The 26,591-nt window shown below is 35.6% G+C and overlaps 1 protein-coding gene across 4 annotated transcripts in view; it reads right to left on the bottom strand.

Moving 5' to 3' along the window:
• The window catches only part of TASP1 (taspase 1), a 318,398-nt gene that overhangs the window by 236,724 nt on the left and 55,083 nt on the right, over positions 1-26,591 (bottom strand). For all 4 annotated transcript variants that reach the window (XM_023217842.2, XM_023217841.1, XM_023217840.1 and 1 more), the window contains 3 exons: positions 25,559-25,679; positions 19,153-19,237; positions 8,855-8,934 (listed from right to left, as the gene is read on the bottom strand). In XM_023217842.2, coding sequence (XP_023073610.1) covers positions 8,855-8,934; positions 19,153-19,237; positions 25,559-25,679 — 286 coding nt within the window. The remainder of the gene's footprint in view (positions 1-8,854; positions 8,935-19,152; positions 19,238-25,558; positions 25,680-26,591) is intronic.

Here is a 26,591-nt window from a genome sequence, read left to right as displayed (position 1 = left end):
AGATAGTTCTTTTTTACTGGACCTACCCTGCAAGAAATGCTAAAAGAAATCCTTCCAGTTAAAATAAAAGAACCTTAGACAGAACTCAAAGCAGTAAATAAACAATGATCTCTGATAAAGATAAATGCAGGGACAACTGTAAAAGCTAGTCTTATTGTAATTTTGGTTTCTAACTATGCTTTTTGTTTTCCACATGATTTTATTTATTTATTTATTTATTTATTTATTTATTTATTTATTTATTGAGACAGAGTCTCCCTCTGTCGCCCAAGCTAGTGTGCAGTGGCACAATCTGGGCTCACTACAACCTCTGTCTCCCAGGTTCAAGCGATTCTCTTGCCTTGGCCTCCCAAGTAGCTGGGATTATAGGCACGCACCACAACGCCTGGCTAATTTTTTGTATTTTTAGTAGAGACAGGGTTTCACCATGTTGGCCAGACTGGTCTCAAACTCCTGAGCTCAGGTGATTTGCCCACCTCAGCCTCCCAAAGTGTTAATAATTACAGGTGTGAGTCACCATGCCTAGCTTATTTTCTACATGATTTTAGAAACTAAAGCATTAAAACACTATCAGTCTGTTTTGGGACAAACAATGGGAAAAGATACAATTTTGTAAAAGAGGGTTGAGATAGAGCTGTATAAGAACAGAATTTTTATTTGTTATTGAAGTTAAGCTGGTCTAAATTCAAATTAGAATGTTATAATTTTAGAATGTTACATGTAATCCCCATCATAACCACAAAAAAAAATAGCAAGACAATATACACAAAAGAAAATGAAAAAAGAACAACACAATAAACCAAGTAGATCTAAAAGATATAAACAGAACACTCTATTCAACAACAGAATTCACATTCTTCTCAAGTTCACTTGAGATATTTTTCCAAAATGTCCCATTTGTACGTGAGCACAAATCAAATCTCAATAGATGTAAAAGATAGGTATTGTACAATGTATCTTCTCCAACTGTAACAGGATGGAGTTAGAAATCAATAGTAGAAGAAAACTGAAAAATGCACAAATTGTGAAAACTAAAATACAGAAAGAAATCACAAAGGAAATTAGAAAGCGCTTAGATGTGAATAAAAATTAATACACCAAAACTTACAAAGTGCATCAAAAACCTTATGAAGGAAAAAATTTTACAGCTATAAACACATTTAAAAAGAAAAAAAGATTTCAAACAACAACCTAGCTTTAAAACTTAAGGAACTAGTAAAAGAAGAATTAAACCCAAAGCTAGCAGAACAAAGGAAATAAAGATCAGAGTGGAGATAAATAAAATAGGTAATACCAAAAAAAATAAAGAAAAACAAGGCAGGGTGCGGTGGCTCAAGCCTGTAATCCCAGCACTTTGGGAGGCAGAGACGGGTGGATCACAAGGTCAGGAGATCGAGACCATCCTGGCTAACATGGTGAAACCCCGTCTCTACTAAAAAATACAAAAAACTAGCCGGGCAAGGTGGCGGGCACCTGTAGTCCCAGCTACTTGGGAGGCTGAGGCAGGAGAATGGCGGGAACCCGGGAGGCGGAGCTTGCAGTGAGCTGAGATCCGGCCACTACACTCCAGCCCGGGCGACAGAGCGAGACTACGTCTCAAAAAAAAAAGAAAAACAAATAAAACCAAAGGTTCATGGAAAACATTAACAAAATTTAAGATCTTTAGCTAGATTAAGAAAAAAAAGACAAATTACTATAATCAGAAATCAAAGTGAGGACATTACTACTGATTCTTCAAAAATAAAAAGTATTATAGGCCAGGTACAATGGCTCATGCCTGTAATCCCAGCAGTTTGGGAAACCAGTGTGGGTAAATCACTTGAATACAGGAGTTTGAGACCAGCCTGGGCAACATGGTGAAACCCTGTCTCTACAAAAATACAAAAAATTAGCCAGGCATGGTGGCATGCACTTGTAGTTGCAGCTACTCTAGCGGCTGAGATGGGAGGATCGTCTTAGTCTAAGAGGTCAAGGGTGCAGTGAGCCATGTTTGTGCCACTGTACTCCAGCCTGGGCAACAGAGCAAGACCTTGTCTCAAAAAAAAAATTATATCTCTATATACATATATATGTGTGTATGTGTGTGTGTTGTATATGTGTGTATGTGTGTATGTATGTGTGTATATATATGTGTGTATACATATACATGTGCATATATATATATATATGCATATATGTACACACATATAAATAAGAGAGTTCTATGAAAAACTGGGTACCCAAATATTGGATGACCTAAATGAAATTAACAAAGTCCAAAAACACAAAACCTACCAAGACTGCATCATGAAGAAACAGAAAATCTGAATTAACCCATAACTAGTAAGGAGACTGAATCAATAATCTAAACTCTCCTGGCAAAAAAAAAAAAAAAATTCCCAGACTTCATGGCTTCACTGGAGCGTTCTACCAAATATTTAAACAACAAACACCAAAAAAAGTAACAAAGAGGAAACATTTCCAACATCATTATATGAGGCCAGCATTATCCTAATACCAAAACCATACAAAGACACCGTAAGAAAGCTACCAACCAATACTTCTTAGGAACGATGATGCAAAATTCCTCAACAAAATACTGCCAAACCAAATGTAGCAGCATATTAAAAGGATAATACACTACGACAAAGTGCAATTTATTCCTAAGAAGCAAAGGTCGTTCAACATATGAAAATCAATGTTATACACCAACAGTAACAGGATGAAGGGAAAAAGCCCTTTGATCTTCTTTTTTTTTTTTTTTTTTTTTTTTACTATGTTGCTCAGGCTGGTCTTGAACTTCTGGCCTCAAGTGATCTTCCCGCCTCAGTCTCCCAAAGTGCTGGGATTATAGGCATGAGCCACTCCACCCAGCATGATCATAAATGGATGCACAAATAATCATGTTACAAAATTTAAAATTATTTCATAATAAACACACCAAACAAACTAGAAATAGAAAGAAACGGCCGGGCACGGTGGCTCAAGCCTGTAATCCCAGCACTTTGGGAGGCCGAGACAGGCGGATCACAAGGTCAGGAGATCGAGACCATCCTGGCTAACACGGTGAAACCCCGTCTCTACTAAAAAATACAAAAAAACTAGCCGGGCGAGGTGGCGAGCGCCTGTAGTCCAAGCCACTCGGGAGGCTGAGGCAGGAGAATGGCGTGAACCCGGGGGGGCGGAGCTTGCAGTGAGCTGAGATCTGGCCACTGCACTCCAGCCTGGGCGACAGAGCAAGACTCCATCTCAAAAAAAAAAAAAAAAAGAAAGAAATAGAAAGAAACTACCTCAACACAAAAAGGCAAAATGTGAAAAGCCCACAGCTAACATCGTATCTATGGCGAAAGACTGAAAGCTTTTCCCCTAAAATCAGAAACATGACAAGGATATGTACTTTCACCACTTCTAATACTAGAAGTCCAAACCTAATATTAGAAGTACTAGAACAAGAAGTCCTAGAAGTACTGGAAGTCCCAGCCAAGGCAATTAGGCAAGGAAAAGAGGTAAAAGTCATTCAAATTGGAAAGGAAGAAATAAAATTATGACTTGATCTTATACTTGGAACATCCTAAAGATCTCTAACCCCGCCCCCCAACACAAACACACAAACCCACTGGAACTAACAAATTCAGCAAAGTTGTATGATTCAAAATCAACACTCAAAAATCAGTTGCATTTCTATAAATTAACAATGAACAATTTAAAAAAGAAATTAAGAAAGCAATCCCATTTACAACAGCATCGAAAAGTATAAAATGCTTAGGAAAAAACAAAAATCAAGAAGGCAAAAGACTTGTATGCTGAAAACTACAAAACATTGCTGAAAGAAATTAAAGACGTTAATCATGAAAAGACATCCATGTTCATGAATTGGAAGCTTTAATATTATTAAGATGTCAATACTACTCAAAGCAATCTACAGATTCAGTGTAATCCCTAAGAAAATCCCAATGGTGTTTTTTTTTAAGAAATAGAAATATCAATCCTAAAATTCATATACAATCTAAAGGGACTCTAAATAATCAAAACAATCTTGGAAACAAAAAACAAGTTGGAAGTCTCATTTTCTAATTTCAAAACTTACTGCAAAGCTACAGCAATCAAAACAGTATGGAGGCCAGGGGTGGTGGCTCATGCCTGTAATCCCAGCACTTTGGAGGCCAAAGCAGGCGAATCATTTTAAGTCAGGAGTTCAAAACCAGCTTGGCCGACATGGTGAAACCTCATCTCTACTAAAAATACAAAAAAAAATTAGCCGGGCGTGGTGGTGGGCACCTGTAATCCCAGCTACAAGGGAGGCTGTGGCAGAATTGTCTGAGCCCAGGAAGCGGAGGTTACAATGAGCAGAGGATCGCACCGTTGCACTCCAGCTTGGGCAACAGAGTGAGACTCCATCTCAAAAATACCAGTATGGAAATGGCATAAAGGCTATTACACGGAAAAATGCAATAGATTAAAGAGTTCAGAAATAAACTCTCACATGTATGGTCAATGATTTCACGAGGGTACTAGCACCATTCAATAGGGAAACCACAGTCTTCAACAAACTGTTTGAAAGACTAGATAACTACATGCAAAATAATTAGACCCCCACTTTATACCATATACAAAAATTCATTCAAAATGGATCAAAGACCTAAATGTAAGAGCTAAAACTATAAATCTCTTAGAAAACAACATAGGAGAAAAGGTTGGATATAACACCACAACATAGACAATAAAAGAAAAAAAAGATAAAAATTTAAAAGAAACAATGAGTGAAAGACACAATCAATGGAGTGAAAAGGCAACTCATGGAATGGGATATTTGCAAGTCATATCTGACAAGTGTTAATACCCAGAACACATGAAGAATTCCTATTATCTCAACAAGAAAAACCCTGATTGAAAAATAGGCAAAGGACTAGGATATATGTTTCTCTAAGAAAGATATAAAAATGGCTAATAAGCAAATGAAAAGACATTTTAACAGCATAATCATTATGGAACTGCAAATCAAAATGACAATGAAATACCAACTCACAGCCATTAGGATGCCAACTATTTTTTAAAAAGTAAAGGAAAGAACAAGGATATGGAGAAATTGGAACCATGGTGCACTGCTGATAGAATATGAAATGGTGCAGCCACTATGGAAAACAGACAATATGGTGGCTTCTCAAAAAATAAAAATAGAATAACCATGTGATCCAGCAATTCCATTTCTGGGTACCCAAAAAAATGGACAGCAGGGACTCAAACAGGTATTTGTACAGCCATGTTCACAGTAGCATTATGCATGACAGCCAAAAAGTAGTGTAACCCACGTATTCATCAATGGATGAGTAGATAAACAAAATGTGGTCTATACATACAATGAAATATTAAATTCTGACACATGCTACAACATGAACCTTGAAGAAGTCATGCTAAGTGAATAAGCCAATTACAAAAGGACAGGTACTCTATGATTCCACTTATAAAAGCAGAATTCATAGAGACAAAAATGAAACTAGCCAGGGACTAAATGTAAGGGACATGGGGAGTTACTGTTTAATGGGTACAGTTTGGGTGTTACGAGATGAAGAGGGTTCTACAGATGATGATAGTGTTAGTTCCATAACAGTAAGAAAGTATTTAACGCTACTGAACTATATCATTAAAAATGTTTAAGATGGTAAATTTTATGTTATGTGTATGATACCATAATTTTAAAAAGAACCACAAAAAAAGTACAAGAATGTTTACAGAAGCTTTATTCATAATAGCCAAAAATTGGAAACAACCCAGACATAAATGGGCAAATGGCTAAACAGTGGTAGTACCTCCATACCATGAACATTCAGGAATGAAAAAAAAAAAACAAGCTATTGACAAACACAATGTGGATATTATCTCCAGAGAGTTAGAGTCAGGAGCAGAAAAAAAAAAAAAAAAAAAGCAAATACCAAAAGGTTACAGCCCGTATGATACCATTTATATTACATTCTTGAAATGACAAAATTATACAAACGTAAAATATATTAGTGGCTATCAGGGGTTAAGGTGGGAAAGAAGATAACATCACTGATCACTAGAGAACTGCAAGTCAAAACCACAATGAGATACTATCTCACACCAGTCAGAATGGCTATTAATAAAAAGTCAAAAGATAACAGATACTGGTGAGGTTATGGAGAAAAAGTGCTTATACACTGCTGGTGGGAGTGTAAATTAGTTCAGCCATTGTAGAAAGCAGTGTGGTAATTCATCAAAGAGCTAAAAACAGAACTACCATTTGACCTAGCAATCCCATTACTGAGTATATACCCAAAGGAATACAAGTTATTCTGTCATAAAGACACATGCATGAATTTGTTCACTGCAGCACTATTCACAATAGCAAAGACATGGAATCTACCTAAATGCCCATCAATGACAGACTAGATCAAGAAAATATGGTACACATACACCATAGAATATTATGCAGTCATAAAAAAGAATGAGATCATGTCTTTAGCAGGAGCATAGATGGAGATGGAGGCCATTATCCTTAGCAGACTAACACAGGAACAGACAACCAAATACCACATGCTCTAGCTTATAAGTGGGAGCCAAATGATGGAAACACATGGACACATAGAGGGGAACAAAAGACAGTGGAGCCTAACTGAGGGTGAAGGGTAGGACAGGGGAAGAGGATCAGGAAAAATAACTAAAGGGTACTTGGCTTAATACCTGGATGACTAAATAGTCTGTACAACAAACCCCTGTGATGTGAGTTAACCTATATAACAAACCTGTACATGTGCCCCTAAAATTAAAAGTGTTTAAAAAATAAGTATTAGGAAAATAAAATACAGAAAATGTGAAGCAAAAAATTCTCCCAAAATTTTCTTTTAATTTCTCCAAATTTGAAGCATATAAATGTCCGGACTGAATGTGCAAAATGAGCACTCAACATAAAGAATTAAAAAAAAAAAATGCCCCAAGATGCTTCACTGTGATCATCAAAACACGGGAATTAAGAGCTTCCTTCCAAACAGAAAAAATACACTAAAACATTTGTGAGTCTTGCATAATAGCAAGACTGGAAACCAGACAATAAGATAACAATTTCCTCAAAAACCTAAGGGAAACTGACTTTCAGTCTCGTATGTACTGAATAAGGAATAAAAAAGGAAGAAAAACACATGAGATCCAGGAAACAGAGAACCTGATAATAGAGAGAGGCGAAGGAGATCACAAGGTGAAGCAAGGCACAGTCCAGGATGGCAGCCACGCAGCAGACCTAGTAAGACTCTAGACTGGAAGGTGCCAGGTGGCCTGTCTCCAAGGAAAAAAAAGGGAACTGACAGATGACCTAATTTGTTTGCCTGATATAAGAACTGTAAAATAAGTTCCATTGGAAAGACTGTTAAGACATAATGAGTGACAGGAATCATGGGAATTTAAAACTCTCATAATCCATCCCTACTGCTACACACACATTTCTCTTCCCTCTAGCCTCCCTACATTACAACTTTTAGCACTACATGAATATTCATTCCGAATATAATTTTTTTTTTAGAGACAAAGTCTCGCTCTGTCACACAAACTGGAATACAGTGGTGCAATCATAGCCCACCGCAGCCTCAAACTCCTAAGCTCAAAGGATTCTCCTGCCTCAACCTCCCAAGTAGCTGAGAGTACAGGAGTGCATGACCACACCTGGCTAATTATACCCTATTTAACTAACTTGGTTTCCTTGGAGTTAACCCTCATTTTTTCATTTGATTATTTAAATTATATTCACAGATTTCGGTGATAAAAATAAAATTTTTATTTAAAAAATAATTAGTGTATGTTTTTAATATTTCTTTCTCATTTTATGTGAATATTTTTAAAATAGACATATAATATACACAAACATACATACTTATAACTTCATTTTTCACTTTTTTCAGTCATTAGATTTAATCATTATCAGAGATTAGTCTTACAATAATTTCTAGTTACTTCATAACATTTCATTTTAAGAATATATGATCATTTATTTACTCATATTCCTCTGTGTTGGGTATAAGATTTTTTCAAAATTTTGTATAGTCTTAATAATGCTCACTTGAGCACCCTTCTATATAAATCTTTGTCTATCTCCAATGACAGGTTCCTAGAAGCAGAACACTTAGTTGTACTACTTAGTTGTCCTCTAAAATCTCCGCCAATTTACATTTATACCTACAATGTATTATGATTATTTAACCAAACAATTACCAGGAATAATATGTTTTAAATCTTTCAAAAGTAAAAGTTAAAAGGGAACAAATTTAACATGTACTCATTTTAATTTGAATTTGCCTGTTAGGTTATATTATGTACTTAGGACTTTTGATCATTTTTATATTGGGCGATTACTTGTATTTGTGCTGTTTTTAATTTGGCAAATTTGGTAAATTTCTTCATAGATTAAGGATATTTATCCCTTTGTCATATTTGTGATAACTGTTTTTCAGTTTAACTCTTATGTAGTCACACCTTTGTTTTTCCTTCCCTTGCACTTGTATCTAAAAGTCCTTCCCTCAGCTCAAGGACTGTTAAGTACTGACCTATATTTTCTTCCCTTTCTCTCTCTCCATGTCTCTCTCTCTCACTGAAGGGTGGTATTATGGTTTTATTAGTTATTTTAAGTAATCTCTAAAAGGGATCTTTTAGCAATACTTTTATAAAAGCATAAAGAAGCAGTGAGATGACCTTGGGAATATAAAGGTGGCTTAAAATGAAATAACTTTCTACATATCTTTTAACCACAAATCTTTCAACATGTAAGTTTTCTTCCATAAATATCTGTACTACGTGGGTCATAACAGAAGCAATATTATACTTTCAGGTATATATGCTCATATAGCTTAATTTTTTTTAAGTTTTTACTCACTTGTGGTCATGATGTTAGGAGGGCAAGAGGGTATTCCATGATCTACTGCCCATCTGTAGGCTCCTTCTCCAACTAAAAAGCTAACAACAGAAAAATTATTTTTAAAATTCAGTGTCATCTTCTCCTACATATTCAATAAATATAGGTAATATGGTAAGGCAATTGAGAAAAAGTCTTGCATATGGACATAATTCCTGATTTACCTCAAAGTAATAAGATGACTGCATGCTAAAAAAATTCCTGAAAATTTTTCCCCAAATTAGAAATTTTACAATTGGAATGTTACAATACCATTTGCAATAACTGATTAGTAAAAATTGGCAAAACTCAACATAGTAAGATGTAAAAATAGTTGACTTCTCAGTAGAAAATATTAAGATTTATCTTGGACCAACAGGGTTCTCAGTTAATGTCACAAGATTGATTAATCAAATTAACAGTTTACAATTAAGTGAATGCCTTCAGATTTGGCATTATTACCTAGTAGAATACCTGGATCCATCCAAAATTAGTGGGTACATCTAGAGATGCTCAAATATGTATGCTTACATTTCTAAGCCTTGATGCAATAAAAATATATACATAACCCTCAGAATCATTTGTACTGTGGTAAGTAAAGTACTATGGTATGTCTCAAAAGTAACTTTTTAAGTCCTAAACAGCAAGTTTTAACATAACAAAGTGGATAAAGGATACTGATAGCTAAATATAAAAGACTTGTTTTCAAATATTTCAAATAGCATGTAGGATAATTATCCCATTCCCTAAGTAATTTGATTAAGCAAATAGTAATAGCAAGCAGTTACCATAATAATTAATCACTCCATGTTCTTCTATAGCCAACTACTTAAAGATCTCAGCCAGCTAGTAATGGATTCCTTGAACTTGTGCCTACTTGCTAGTTTTCCACTCCCTATTTTTTGTTTCTGTTATTTTAATCATTCAAACACTAAAAACTCGAAGTAATACATATTGAAGTCTTAAGATTTGACTGTTAATAAGACCAGTGACAGACTGGCAAAACAAAATCTAAGTAGACCCTCAAAAACATATCCAAATGGCTCCAATGGGAAACCAAATGGTTAACCACAATAACTGCTTTCTAATATACATAAAGATGGGGATGGAGGCACTATTTTAAATAGAAAGGAGAGAAGGCCAATGAGAATAAACAACTTTACCTCTTTAAAATTCTATTTAAAAAAAAAAAAAATTCGAAAGGATTCTAACAACAGAAAACAGTTTTTCCTATTCTTGTAAGAAATGAAATCCACTGCAAAGAAAAGCTGTCACATAAAGTTTAAATGTTAAGATAACTTAAATAGGAGGGTGGATGCAAATCTGAACTGTCCTGATGGCATTTTTAGCATTTCCTTCTTCTAGGAAAAGCAAAAACTGATAAAAGAAATAATTCTCTTCATGAGAAGATGTAAAAGAGAAGCTGAAGTAGTAAACTAAATGATCAAGACAAAAGTTTGGAGTTGAATCTAATATTCTCAGCACTCCCATTGGTCATTTTGGGTTCAATTCCAGTATCTGGAATCAGTGAGGGGCATTTTACAAAATATTCTTAGCTTTATTTTATATATTTTTTAATCATTCAAAGGTTTGAGTCTAAGTAAAATCAATTTGCTATTGTCAGCTATTTAAGTTTTTAAATACTTCGGACATTGTAAAATATTCACAGGGAGGCAAATAGTTGGATGTCATCTTATGGATAAGCATACTAAACATCTACCCTTTTTCTTAACAAGAAATTACTGTATAGTAGATCATCATCACACAAAATATCATGTAATTGCTTTTGAAATCATTTTAGCAGAAGCTTTTACTAAAAACTGTACTGACATGTCAAAAAAAAAAAAAAAATCACATTCCCAAACATTAAATGCAGTACCAATTCAAACTTTTCTCAAGCATTCTTCTGATTCTCCAAGGAGGCAACTTTTAGAAAAGGTTCATGCCAATCTACTTCAAAGTCCCATTGACTCTATCTTTATAACACACCTGGAATCTGACCACTTCTCACCACCTTCACTGCTACCACCTTGGTCTGAGCCACCATCATCTGATACCCACAATGCTGCAGTGGCCTCACTATTTTTATGCTTGCCTTGCCCTGTACTCCCTGACCCCAGACAATTCTCAATACACCTGCCACTAAAATCCTTGTAAAATACAATTCAGGTAATGGCACTCCTCTTTCAAAATCCTGTAAAACCTCTTGTGACGACCAGTGCAAAAACTAGAGTTTTCTTAAAAATCTATCAGCTCCCATGGAATCTGATTCTCCCCACTCCCCAATTAATCTCTTATTCCTCTTGCCCCCTTGTGTACTCTACTCAATGTCTCATAAAGCCACAAACATATCAAGGAGGCTCCTGCCTCAGGGTCTTCACCCTGACTGTTCCCTCTGTCTGGCTGTTTCCCTAATTTCCCAAATGGGAAACTCCTTCACATGCTCAAACATCCCTCCTTGATGAGGCCTCCTTAAAAATGCATCCCAATACCCTGCACTTCTCTACCCAGTACTCACAATCCCCTTATTCTGCTCCTTTTCCCTTTTTCCACCTTCTAACATATTATATAATTGATAAATTTACACATGGTTATCTGTTAGTTTATCTTTGCATAAATTCCTTAAAAGCTTCAAGCTTCATAAGGGTGAAGATCTTCGTTTTTTCATCAACATATCTCAAGCATTTAGAACAATGCCTGAAGCATTCTAAACGTTACGTCATGTTCTAACATATACAACTGTATTCCCACAAAATTCATAGTTTGAAACCTCACCCCCAAGTATTGCGATGGCATTAGAAGGTGGGGCCTTTTGGGAGGTGATTAGGTCATGAGGGTGAAGCCCTCTTGAATGGGATTAGCCCTCTTGATTGCCCCCTTTAATGGGACACTGAATTCCCCAGCTCCTTGATCTTGAACTTCCCAGCCTTCAAAACTGTGAGAAACTTTTATTGTTTATAAGCTACCTAGTTTACGGTATTAAGGTGTTTTGTTATAGCAGAAACTCTCTAGAGTTCACTGTCTAAATGTAATATAGTCAAAAAAAAATTTTCCCTGAGTACCCTAAATCAACATAACCAAATTTATAACGTTTTTACTTCAAGCTTATTTACATGTGATCCAAATATTTCTAGTCATCTCATTTCTATTATAATTTAGACGGTGAACTTCCAGGTACATGAGAGATTTTTCACTTCTGGACAAGATGGAGAAAAAAATAAAGACAAAATATAGAAAGTAGCAGTTTTCAGACATTGAGACATTAGGCAACACAGGACAGTGATCCTTGAGAGAAAGGAAACAAGGTAAACCTTGTGATTGTCTTACTGCAATCACAGGGTTCACCTTCATTATTGCCTAGAGTTTCTAAACCACAGCACAGGAGCTCCAGCAGTATCTCTGAGTTGAAGTGACATAGTTGGGCATCCAGAGAGGCCACGTAGCCACAGTTCATAAGACCGAGTACCAGCGAGGAGAGAACTGCATATAGAGAGTACTCTAGAGATCTGCAGAGTATCCCTCCAGTCTTCAGCTAAGTAGAGATCAGTGTATGTGTTAGAAGAAATTACCCAAAGCCTTGGAACAAATGAAATGAAAGTTAAAAAAAAAAAAACCAAGTCTCCAAGTTCAGACAGCCAGGAACAACAGCTCCTGTTCCCACCAGCCAAAGTAAAGGCCTCATTCTAGGTGCATCTGTTATAATACTTTGAAAGATTCCACCTCAATAGCAAGGCAAAATTAGCTCAAGGCCAAATGCTTCTCATCTTGTGTAACAAAGTTTAAAGCGAGACCTGAAAGGCTCAAGCTGTTTTTAAGTAACTTAGCCACATCCTAGAATAAAATGTAAGAATAGTTTTTAAAATACAAAAATACACAGCACCCAAAAAGGTAAAACTCACAATGTCTGAAACCAAATAAAAATTACCAAGCACGCAAAACAGGAGGAAAAGGTAACCTATAATGAGGTGAAAAATCAACTGAAAACAATCCATAAATAACAAAGAGGACAGAATTAGCAAACAAAGATATTTAAATAATTGTTATAACACTATTCATATGTTCACAAAGCTAGAGGAAAGTTTAGGCATGTAAAGTAGATACATGGAAGACATTTTTTTAAAGATGCAAATCAAACTTGTAGAGATAAAAATAACAATGTCAGAAATAAAACACAAGCTGAATGGGATTAGCAGGCAGCAAGATATTAAGTGATTAGACAGAAAAATAATTAGTAAACTTAAAGACAGCAATGAAAACTATTCAAACTGAAACAGAAAAAACAATGAAAAAAGTAAACAAATCATCAGTGATCTGTAAACTACGACAAGGGGCTGAACTTATGTGCAATCAGAATTGTGAATAGAAGAGACAGGGATTCAGAAAAAAATATCTGAAGAGATAATGAGCAATTTTTCCCCAAAGTTGATGAAATATATACCCCCACGCAACCAAAAAGCAAAGTGAACCCAAACCAAAGCTATTGTAAGAAAACTATAAACCAGTATCACTCATTAACATAGATGTAAAAATTCTTTACCAAATATTAGCAAACTGAAGCCAACAATATATAAAAAGGATAACACATTATGACCAAGTGGAATTTATCCCAGGAATGCTGCTTACCAGTCAAAAATCAACAAATCACTAAATTAGCTAACTAAATTTTTTAAATTATAAGATCATCTCAATAGATGCAGAAAAGCATCTGACAAAGTACAACACCTATTCCTACTAAAGTTCTCAGCACACCAGGTGATACGGTTTGGCTGTGTCCCCACCCAAATCTCATCTTGAATTGTAGCTCCCATAATACCCATGTGTCGTGGGAGGGACCCAGTGGGATGTAACTGAATCATGGGAGCAGGTTTTTCCCATGCTGTTCTTGTGACAGTGAGTAAGTTTCATGAGATTTGATGGTTTTATAAAGGGCAGTTCCTCTGCACACGCTCTCTTGCCTGCCACCATGTAATGTAAGATGTGCCTTTGCTCCTCTTCGCCTTTTGCCATGATTGTGAGGCTTCCCGAGCCAAGTCGAACTGTGAGTTCATTAAACCTCTTTTTTTTAAGAGACAGAGCCTCGCTCTGTCACCCAGCCTGGAGTGCAGTGGCGTGATCTCGGCTCACTGCAAGCTCCACCTCCCGGGTTCAAGTCATTCTCCTGCCTCAGCCTCCTGAGTAGCTGGGACTACAGGCACCCACCACCACACCCAGTTAATTTTTTGTATTTTTTAGTAGAGATGGGGTTTCACCATGTTAGCCAGGATGGTCTTGATCTCCTGACCTCGTAATCCGCCCGCCTCGGCCTCCCAAAGTGCTGGGATGACAGGCGTGAGCCACCGCGCCTGGCCTAAACCTCTTTTTTTTTTAATAAGTTACCCAGTCCTGGGTATTTGTTCACAGCAGTATCAAAATGGTCTAATACACTAGGAAAAGAAGGGAACTTTCTCAACATGATCAAGAGCATCTGTGATTAAATACCTGCAGCAATCATCAGACTTAATGGTGAAAGACCAGATGCTTCTTCCCTAAGATCACAAACAAGGGAAGAATGTCCATTCTCACACTTCTCTACTGTACATTGCATTGGAAGTTCCAGCCAATGCGATAAAGCACAGAAAAAAATCAGTCAAAAGAATCTAGATTAGAAATAGAAATAAAACTATATTCATTCCCAGGAGACATAATATTTATGTAAAAAATCTTGGCTGGGCACGGTGGCTTATGTCTGTAATCCCAGCACTGTGCGAGGCTAAGGCGGGCGGATCACCTGAGGTCAGGTGTTCAAGACAAGCCTGGCCAACGTGGTGAAACCCCTCCTCTCCTAAAAATACAAAAATTAGCAGGGCATCGTGGTGCATGCCTGTAATTCCAGATACTCAGGAGGCTGAGGCGGGAGAATTGCTTGAACCTGGGAGGCACAGATTGCAGTGAGCTGAGATGTGTTGCACTCCAGCCTGGTCCACAGAGAGCAAGATTCCATCTCAAAAAAAAAAAAGAAAAGAAAGAAAGAAAATCTTATGGAATCTATAAAAACTGGGACTAAAACAAATGGATTTACCAAATTCCCATGATAGAATGTCAATATGTTAAAATCAATCATATTTCTACATATTGACAATGAACATTTGGAAATTAACACGCTTAAGTACACCATTTACCACAGCATCAAAAAAAAGAAGTGCCAGGTATAAATATAATAAAAGCTGTGCAAGATCTATACACTGGAAACTATAAAACTGTTGAGAGAGTTTAAAAATCTTAATAAATGCATATATTAGAATCGCAAACAAAATTCTGGCAGGCTATTTACAGAAATGGAAAAACTAATTCTAAAATTCATATGAAAATGTTAAATACCTAAAATATCAAAATACTCAAAACATAAAGTTGAAAACTATGTTTGTGAGAAAACCAGCTACTTCCAGACAGCTGTACCATTATTATATAATATCATTTTAATAAAGAGGTAGCCATCACTTTCACCTGTATGTTTTCTCCTTGTAAAATATTAAAATATTGCATACGTCCCCTTGGACAATTGCCTCATCTTACTCCCTCCTCCCTCTTTCCCTGAGGTGATCACAGCGGGCTTCGTAACCTACTTTACAAGTCTTTTCTGTACATCTATGCATGTATTTATGTAGCCACAGAAAATTAGAGTATTAGATATGCTGTAATCATATGAAAGAATATATGGCAATGAGAAAAGCTTAAAATCAGGGTTATTGTTACCTAGAGGCAGGGCAGAGATGGGGGTCAGGGTGAGCATGTGAGACAGTGGAAGGAACAAGGAGTACATTTTAAAACTCTTCCCTTTTAACTTTGGAAAGATTTTTAAAATATTATATTACTCGTGTTAAGTGTTTGGTTGAATGATCACAAGACATTGTAGGCAGAAATGTAAATTGGCAGAGTTTAGTCTAGGCAGCTCCAAATCTTTTGGTGGTGGTTTATTTCCTATCCTAGGTGTCAGGAAACAGGTATGCATCATATTGTTTTGCAAATTTTTTAAGAAAACAGAAGTCAAAATGAACATATCATCAGCAACTTGATTTTTTTACTCTACAATGTGAGATCTATTTCTGAACTGAATCGTGTCCACCCAAAAATTCATTTGTTGAAGCCCTAGCCCTCAATATGATAATATTTGGAGATGGGGCCTTTGGGAGATCATCGGAGTTGGATAAAGTCATGAGGGTAGGGCCCTCGTGATGCTATTAGTGTCTTTATAAGAAGGAAAGTTTTCTCTCTCTCAACAACACCTTCCCTACACCCCTATCTCTAGTGTAAGGACACAGTGAGAAAGCAAGATAGAAAAGGAACGCTTACCAGAAACCAAACAGGCTGGAACCTAGTTCTTGGACTTCTTAACTTCCAGAAATGTGAGAAATACATTTCTACTGTTTAAGCCACTGAATCTAAGGTATTTTGTTAAAGCAGCCCAAGTAAATTAATTCTAACAGTAAGCCATGTTACTATACGTAAATGTTTCTCTCCTTTTTTCTAATGTCACAGGATATCTAATAATATAACTAGAAAACAGTTTATTTAGCCATTGATGGATATTTCAGGAGCTTACATTTTTATATTCTACAAACAACAATGCTATATTCTTCTTGTGCTGTATGAGCCTTCTTGTGGAGGCATTTTGTCTCAGGATAGAAATGATGGGCATACAATGTGCATTTTTAATTTGTACTTAATAAATAGTATCAAATTGTCTCTCAACCAGCTGTTTATGTTCCTATCAACAGCAAAAGAACCGATTTTTCTATGCCCTGAATAATTCTGCATATTGTTGGTCTTTGTTAATTTTGCTACTTGAAAAATGTGAAAATATCATATTTTTTATTACTAACAATTCCTTGATTAATATTATTGGGCACCTTTTCATATGTTTATATCCCATTAATATTTTCTTTCCCATAAATTGCCTATTTGTATCCTTTACCGATTTTTAAAATGTGAGCTGTCTTTTTCTTATTGATATTTTTTAGTTCATAAACACTCTGGATAATCTTTTGTTTGCTACATATCCTGCAAATAATTTTTCTCAGTTCCAAAGGACATACTGTCTTTTAATTCTGATCGTAGTATCTTCAGTTGTATAATCGGTATACATCTTCACCTGTCATGTTTCAATACTTAGCTTTATTTTTTATCTTAATAAATTTTTTGCTGCCTCATAGTCATAAGAATACTCTCCCATATTTTTTCTTAATATTTTTATGCTACACTTGTTTACTTTTGGGTTTGGGCGTTTTCTTAGTGATATGACATCGGAATTTAATGTTCTTGCACTAGGTGATCAACTGTCCCAACACAATTTATTTAATACACCATTATTTTTCCCCACAATGATTTGAGATGATTCTGTTGTCACAGACCAAATTCCCTCATGCACTGAGTCAGCTTCTAGACTTGCAGTTCTTACTGATCTTTTTATCTATACCTATATCAACCTGTTTTAATTCCTATAGTATTATATAAAAGTATCATGCTATCCATTAAGTACGTCCAACTCTTTCATCTGTTTTACAACTGTCTTTACTATTCTTTTACACTTGTTCTTCCATATAAATTTGAGAATCTGCTTGGTAAACACCATGAGGAGTGGGGGCAACAGGATTATGGTAGACTTGTAGGTGAACTTCCAAATGCTTTTTACACTGTTGATGCTATTTTTCTTGCCAACCAAACAACTACATCTCTTTCTCTCTATTGGGTACATGTCTTCTAAATTGTTTAGTTCATGTTAATTAGGTTCTACACACAATAGAAAATATTGGGTGAAAGAATGCAGTCATGTTTAAATGTACATTACAGAGAATATAAATCCAGAGACAATCTCTTTGTACTTATTACTCCCTTAAAAAGGTATGGATAGAAGGACTCCACATGTACCTACTAAACAAATACTTAGTAAATTTTAGATGATAATCTCATACTAGTTAAACAAAACAGCATTGGTTTAACATAAATCATGAGAGAAGTATTTTTTTAATAAATCATGAGGGAAGATTTTTTAAATCACTTTTCTCACTTTCAGAGTTACCAGGAAACTTACTGAAATCAATCCAACAGATATTAGAAAGGATCTCAATAAATCAGATTTGCTACCCCTTACCACTGCTTGATCAAAAACACATATTAAAAATTAATATTTGAGAATTTTTTCATAATTGACTCTCTAGTGCCATAATTAAACTGGGATATATATATAATTAAAATCTTAAATCTATCTGGGTAAAGGATTTAAGATTTTTTTAAACTATATTATTTTCTGTGACTTCAAAACACAGTAGAATCAAAGTGGTTCCTACAGCACGGTCACCACAACTTTGAACACAGAACATTCATGTAACCTCCATAACCAGGCATGCTGAGTACAGACTAAGTATAACATGGTATTAAAGCATAAGTTTTAATATTGTTAGGCATGCTAACAGTATGGTGGCTATGTTTTGCAAACACAGAATTACTTACAAAACTATTTAAGGGTAAACTACGGTGTCAGGGATTTGCTTTAAAATACTATAGGGGCCAGACACAGTGGCTCATGCCTATAATCCCAGCTCTCTGGGAGGCCAAGGCAGGAGGATTGCTTGAATCCAGGAGTTTGAGATGAGCCTGGGCAGCACAGCAAGACCCCATCTCTACAAAAAATAAAATATCCAGGAATGGTGGTACATGCATGTAGTCCCAGCTACTCAGGAGGTTGAGGCAGGAAGATCTCTTGAGCAGAGGAGGTCAAGGCTGCAGTGAGCCATGACTGTGCCACTGCACTCCAGCCTGGGTGACAGAGTGAGACCTTATCTCAAAAAAAATAATAATAAAATAAAATAAAAATAAACAAAAACAAAAAACCCTATAGGAAAAAACCTGAGATGCATGAGACAGATAAGAACAAAACACTGGTAATTACTGGAGCTGGATCACAGGTTCATAAGGGCTATTTACTATAGTCCATGTACTTTTATGCTAAGAACTTCTCAAAATTAAAAATTACTTTAGACTCTAGACTACAATGTGTAAGGTTTTTTTTTTCAAGTTTCAAAATAAAATGAGCCCAGTTGAACACTGACCCCCTTTCTGCTTTAATTCATAATATTATTTTCCATCCAGAACTTTATCAGCTGTACAAAATGTTCCATGATCACAGAACAAACTTTATCTTCTTCTTCAAAGGCATGCTACGTGGTATGTAACCAACAGCATCAGCCTTCTGTGGATAAAAATGCACTAAAGACAGGGAAAGTTGGGAAGAACAAAGTGGTTACCAGGGAGGAATTCTGCCAGCCGAGAGCTTGCCCTTCTGCCCTTCACATAAGAGTCTGTTGGCAACTGAGACTGGGTTCTTGATTCCTATAAAAAAAAAATTGGCAAAAAAGATGTCAGAAATGTCTTTCAGTTTCCCACTCAGTTTTGCAGTTGTTTCAATAAAACAACTTGAATATACCTTGGAAATTCTTTTTTGATATATCAAGTAATACTAATGAAAACCCTTAATAACCATGAGCCATAAGAGTTAAATCAAAAAATAAATGAAAACCTAGAAGCAAGAAAAGAACAAATATAAAATACATATTCTCATGTTTTGTCATGTGCTACAGAAGCAAAGGCTGAACTGAAATACTACATATTTAAATTAGGTTCCTTTTTTAATAGATTTCAGAATAGAGTGTTTAAAATGAACTTAAAATGTGATACTATCTTACTATCAAAACTATATACATGCTCCAGGCATTTAGTGACCACAAGACCATAAACTCCCTTTAAAGAATAAACATCATTATAAACAGCTTCAAGTTGACCTTGGAGATAAAAATTAATGGGGGAAAAATAAGCCAAAACTTTTAAATGTCACCTACAAGAGAGAAAGAACAGGGAAATGTCCTTCAAATTGGGTAAGGGTGAGAGAAGAGGCCAACTGTATAAAAGATTGTAACCTAAAATGTGGTTCAGATTCTTCCCAAGAAGTCAACCAGTATGTACAAGTGAGGTGATGGTGCTTATCCAGGAGAACTGACAGGACAGTTTGAGTGTGATAAACACTGTCAAGATGACAATGACAAAGACAATGACAGTGATGACAACAATGATGATGATGGTGGAAGGCAATGAAAGTAACTATTTCCTAATATGCTGCAGGCCCAGTGCTAAATTCTTAAATGTATCGGATGAGTTCGCTGATCCTTCAATTCTGTCATATAACCAACACTTATTAATCCTATCTGATTAATGAGAAAACATTTATAAAGAGAGTTAAGTTGCCTGCCCATGATCACAGCGCTGAATTTTAACACGGAGGCAGCTAATATCGAAGACCATACCCTTCATCATTAATCTATGCCTGTTTTCAGGACACTAATAATACACACATATCATCAGTGGGATATATAAAGAGACTACAAACATTTAAATTAAGGCTAACAGATTGACTCTAAGCAAAACCAATTGTAGAAATGTAGCTCAATACCAAATCTTCCACAAAAAAAGTATGAAATACAAAACAAGATAAAGAAAAGCCCAAATCAGGTCTCCTAGTTCTGAAAACAATATAGTTCTGGATGTGATGATTCAATACTGTAAAGACATTAATCTTTTCCAAGTTAACTTATAAATCCAAATCTTTAATCCAACTTATAAATCCAATTTGTAACTTTATATGTATTATTTATAAATTAATAATTTATAAGTTATAAATTGGATTTATAAGTTATAACTTACACATATATAAGTTTATACTTATATAAACTTACATATAAACATGTATGTTTATACAACTTATGTATGTATAAGTTATAACTTATAAATCCAATTTATAACTTATAAATCCAATTCTCCATCAAACCACAAAAGGATTTCCATGATGCATAAGAAGCTGACTCTTAATCAGGAAAATAAAACTTTGAAAAAGAAAAATGAAGAGGTATTTACCCTGCAAGATATCTTTTTTTTATTTGAAACTATTCTAATTAAAAAAGAGTGGTCTGAGTACAAAATAAACAAATATGTCAATGGAATAGAATAAAGCTAAAGTTCAGAAACAGACACTTGTGAATTTAGGTATTTAATAATTCAAATCAGTAGGAAAAGGGTTAACTACATATAAGAGGGAGAAAGAACACAAAGGTAAAAGCCTAGCAGTCAGACTAGTTTGTAACTGTTCCAGTTAATCAGTTTATCGCTTCTCAGCTACAAATTCACCCTTTGTTGCCTGATGTGTGAAAATGGATATGGGCCCTCTAAGTATGTTTCCTTTGCCAGCTAGCACAATGGGTAAGCTTTGTCAGTAGAGGACACTAAAGAAACACTGTAGGAAGAAAGGGTATCTTGCTCACCAGGCTTCACTTTGGCCAATGTGGTACTCTCCTGTGCTAAGTGCCCACAGGGAGCAGCTTTCTCCAGCATTTGAACACCACGTTTTCTCCAGCTCCTGACTGGTGCCACAGCAGCATAGCCGAGAGCTCCAGAAAGAATGAGACCACACTGCAGTTCAGGACGTTGATCCCCACACCCAATGCTCAGCCCCACAGGCACACATAGCAAGTGTTCCACAGGGTGCCAATCTTTATCCTGCCCAAGGGAGGTTTAATTCTCACAGCATCTTGACCTCTGTGTGCTCACCTACCAGCCTGAGCTTGCCTCTGCCTCACAGGATTGATCCTACTCACACAATAACTGTAGACTAGCTCTGGCCTGGGTAATTCAGCAACCTCTCTGCATACAGCAGATGATAGCCACACCTTCTTCAGTGAGGTCTAAACCTACTTCCAAATGTGTTCTTCTTTGGGTATTCTCCATCTGCCCTAGGATACATTTTTGAGTTCTCTTCCCATGTTTACAGAGTTACTCTCTAATCACTGCTTAATAACTCTTTATATTAAACTTCTATTTAAACTATGGTACAGTTTCTGTCTTCTAGTTTTACCCAGAATAATACAATGTCCTTGGACAAACTACTAAATCTCTCTTGTGTCTCAGTTTCCTCATCTGCAAAGCACAGACCTCATAAGAGCATTGTGAGAATTAAATGATTTAAAAGCATAGACCTCATAATGGTATTACATAGGATAAAAGCATAGGCCTCATAAGGGTATTGTGAGAACTAAATGATTTAAAATATGTAAACCACTGGGCCGGACACGGTGGTTCACGCCTGTAATCCCAGCACTTTGGGAGGCTGAGGCAGGTGGATCACCCGAGGTCAGGATGTCAAGACCAGCTTAGCCGGCATGGTGAAACCCGTCTCTACCAAAAATATAAAAATTAGCCAGGCATAGTGGCACACACCTGTTATCCCAGTTACTCAGAAAGCTGAGGCAGCAGAATCACTTGAACCCAGAAGGTGGAGGTTGCAGTGAGCTAAGATTGCACCACTGCACTCCAACCTCGGCCAACAGGGCGAGATTCCGTCTCAAAAATAAATAAATAAATAAATAAATAAATAAATAAATAAATAAATAAAATACGTAAACCACTGTAGAACAATGCCTATGGTATTAGAGTCATTTAATAAACTGTACTTATTCAATTAACTATGTAGAAACAATTTTCAGTCATTTCAGGGAAAAAAACGCATTCAAGAGGTAAAGGAAAAATAAACTATACATGTGTTAGAAGAAAACACAAGTAAATTACGCTTATAAATTATAACAGACTTTAAGAAATACAAAATACAAAAGCCACAAAAAAGAAAGCAGTAAGTTGGACAAAGAAAAACTTTTAATTGCAATATGATTAAGGATATTATAAACAGAGTTAAAAGGTAAGCCACACAACAGGTATGAACAGGTAGTACCCAGAGAAATCCTAATGGCCTTCAAACACATGAAATTTTATTAAATACCAATAAAACTTCATAATAAAAAAAAGTAAAAGTAAAACTAATTGAACCACCCTCTCTTAACTATCACAAAAAAGAAATGATATAAAACATCAGAACAAATAAATAACCAAATTGACCTAAGTGACACATATAGAGCACTGTACTCAACAACTCCAGAATACATATTCTTTTGAAGTTCACATGGAAATTTACCAAAACACACCATAATCTGAGCCTTACAGCAAGTCTCTAAAATCTTCAAGGGATTGGTATCATACACAGTACATTCTCTGGCCACAGTGGAATTAAACTAGAAATCAATAAAGAAAGCTAACGAAAATGTCTTTAGGCAAACAAATTTGACAACTCATATTAAATAGACAAATTCCAAGAAAAATGCACATGAAAAAGAAAATACAATCATATAAATGCTAAAAATACTGAATCCTACTTTTAAAACTTCCCACAAAGAAAACCCCACTAATTTGAAATAACTTATGAATTCTTTCAAACAATTAAAAAGAAATTATTCCAATCATATACAAACCTTTTCAAAGAATGGGAAAAAAAATCCCCAACTCTTTTTTTTGAGACGGAGTCTTGCTCTGTCACCCAGGCTGGAGTGCAGTGGCGCGATCTCCGCTCACTGCAAGCTCCGCCGCCTCCCAGGTCCCAACTCATTTTTGAAAGCAGCCGTAACAGTGTACAGAACCAAATTATCACACAGCCACCTAATTTCCCAACACAATTCTATGAGGACAAGACTTCCTTTCAATAGAGGGCAATGGACCATTTGGATATCCATATGAGGAAAAAATAAACAAATGTTGACCCCTATGTTACATATACAAAAATTAATTCGAGCTTGATAAGAAAGCTAAATGTGAAAGATAAAAACAATAAAATTACAGAAAGAAAAGAATGAAGACTATCTTCATAACTTTGAACAGGCAAAAACTTCTAACAAAGAGTTAATCATAAAAGAAAAGGTTGCTTTTAATGAACTTAAACTTCATTAAAATCAGAAACTTCTATTCATCAAAAAACACCATTAAGAGACTGCAAAGGCAAACCATAGACTGGGAGAAGATATCCATAATACATGTATCTTACAAAGGATTTGTATGTAAAATATTTAAAATACTCCAACAAATCAATAGAAGATATAATCAAATAAAAACCTGCAAAAGGTGCAAACATGCACTTCTCAACAAGGATATCTAAATGGTCAATAAGCATATGAAAAGGCTCTTATAAGTCACTAGGGACACTCGAATTGAACACCACTACACACATCAGTCACTAGGGACACTCAGTAATACCACTATACACATATCAAAATGGCTGAATTTTAAAAACAATAACAATACCAAAAATTGGCAAGGATGCGGAGTAACTGAAAAGCTCCTACACTGCTAGTGGGAGTATAAATTGCAACAGTTACTTTTGAAAACCGGCAGTATCTATTAAAACAAAACATATATGCATATGTACTTAAAGAAGTACATATGTGGCCAGGCATGGTGGCTCACGCCATAATCCCAGCACTTTGGGAGGCCGCGGCTGGCAGATCACTTGAAGTCATAACTTCAAGACCAGCCTGGCCAACATAGTGAAACCTTGTTTCTACTAAAAATACAAAAATTAGCCAGGCATTGTGATGGGTGCCTGTAGTCCCAGCTACTTGGGAGGCTGAGGCAGAAGAATCAATTGAACCTGGGAGGCAGAGGTTGCAATGAGCCGAGATCGCACCACTGCACTCCAGGCTGGGTGACAGAGTGAGACTCTATCTCAAAAAAAAAAAAAAAGAAGTACATATGTCTTCCAAAAGACATGTAAAATAATATTCACTGAAGCTTTACTCAAAAAAGTAAAAAACTAGAAATTTCATATGCCCATCAAGAGGAGACTAAATACAGAAGTTATGGTATATTCACTCAATGAAATAAACTAAGCGGTAAAAAATAAAATACTACTGACACAAAACATGTATCTATCTCACAGGCATAACATTAAGCAAAAGAAAACAGACACAGAAGTGTCTGATTCCACTCATGTAAGTTTTAGGAACAGGCAAATTCATCTGTGGTACCCAAAGTTAGCATGGGGGAAGAGAACACAAGAAGTATGGACCGAGGAGAAGCATAAAGGGCCCTTCTGGGATTACGAAAACGTTCTACATTTTGACATGGAAATGTTGAATGTCTTGATCTAGGTGGCGGCTTATATGACGTCTACATCTAAAAATTCATGAAACTGTACACATAAAATACATATTTCATGTATATTTTACTTTAAAAAATGAAGTATAAAACATGAGACATATCTTTTATGTACTGATGTGGAAAAAATCTCCAAATTATATTTAAATCTAAAAAGTTGATAATAATTAACACATTTATTTTTTAAGAAAACAAATACAGGCACAAAATAAAACTGTGTTTCTATTACATAAAAATATAGATAAAAGCACTGGATTTTTACTGGTTAAACCCCAGGGAGAAAGGAAATGAGAAAGAAAAGATTTGGAGGATCTAAGGTAAACTTTATTTATATTACCTGAAATTTTTTACAACAAAAACTACAGTGTGTATTTCAAATTGTAAAATTAATATTATAAATCAAGTATTAAATGTCTTTAATCTCTTCAAGGGATACAGGAGAATGATCAAATTCAAACCAAAAACTACTTATAACTAAGACTATATGTTTTAAATTCAATAAAAAAAGAAGAATATTTGTTTTAAACACTTTTCCAAGCAGCAATGGTGAAAAAGACCATAATCATCTTTAGAAGGCATGAAACGGTCACGTGCATGATTCACCAAAGATAGTAGGTCATAATGCCCACATACCACTCAGTGCTCCAACTGCTCCAAAATTTAAGGATTTTCCATCCATTATGCTGGCATCACACTCAATTTCACCTAACAGATTTAGATTAGATCCCATTCCTGCATTTGTAAAAGGAGAATCCTAAAAGACAAAAACAAAAATTAAAATATTAGTCTTAAAAAAAGTATTAATGCCAATCCTTCATGAAATTTTCTACAAACTAGAAGGTGAGAGAATACTTCCCAACCCATCGTATGATGCCAATACCACCCTGATGTGAAAACACGACAAAGATATCAGCAGAAAAGTACAGATGAATATACTTTATAAATATTGACCCAAAAAAATTATCAAAGAAATACCAGCAAAACAAATCCAGCAAAATATAAAATGGATTGTATATCACAAACAAGAGGAAAGTAAGATTGGTTTAATATCTGAAAATCAGTGTAATACCCTGTATTAATAAAATACAGGGAAAAAAAACATGATTATATCAAAAACAAAAAACACAGAAAAAAGGCATCTGACAAAATCCAACACCCTTTCATGAGAAAAACAGAAAACTAAATAAGGGAACTTCTTAACTTGACAAAGGGGATCAATGAAAAGGCCAGGCCAGGAGCAGTGGCTCACGCCTGTAATCCCAACACTTTGGGAGGCCGAGGTGGATCACTTGAGCCTAGCTGTTTAAGACCAGCATGGGCAACACAGTGAGACACCATCTATACAAAAAAACTTAAAACTTAGCCAGGTGTGGTGGTGTGCATCTGTGGTCCCAGCTGCTTGGGAGGCTGAGGAGGTCCCACTTAAGCCTGGGAGATCGAGGCTCGAGTAAATCATAATTACGCCAAAAAAAAAAAAGTCCAGAGTTAACATTATAATCAATGGTGAAAGACTGGATGCCTTCCCCTAAGATCAGGAACAAGACAAGGATATCCACTCTCAGTACCTATTCACTAATATACTGTACAATCTAACCAGACAATTAGACAAAAAGAAGAGAAAGAAAGAAAGAAAGAAAGAAAGAGAGAGAGAGAGAGAGAGAGAGAA

The sequence above is a fragment of the Piliocolobus tephrosceles genome, chromosome 20, assembly GCF_002776525.5.
Source record: "Piliocolobus tephrosceles isolate RC106 chromosome 20, ASM277652v3, whole genome shotgun sequence".
Lineage (NCBI taxonomy): Eukaryota > Metazoa > Chordata > Mammalia > Primates > Cercopithecidae > Piliocolobus > Piliocolobus tephrosceles.
Note: the sequence above shows the minus strand (reverse complement) of the source record. Positions and strands in the feature narration are given on the sequence as shown.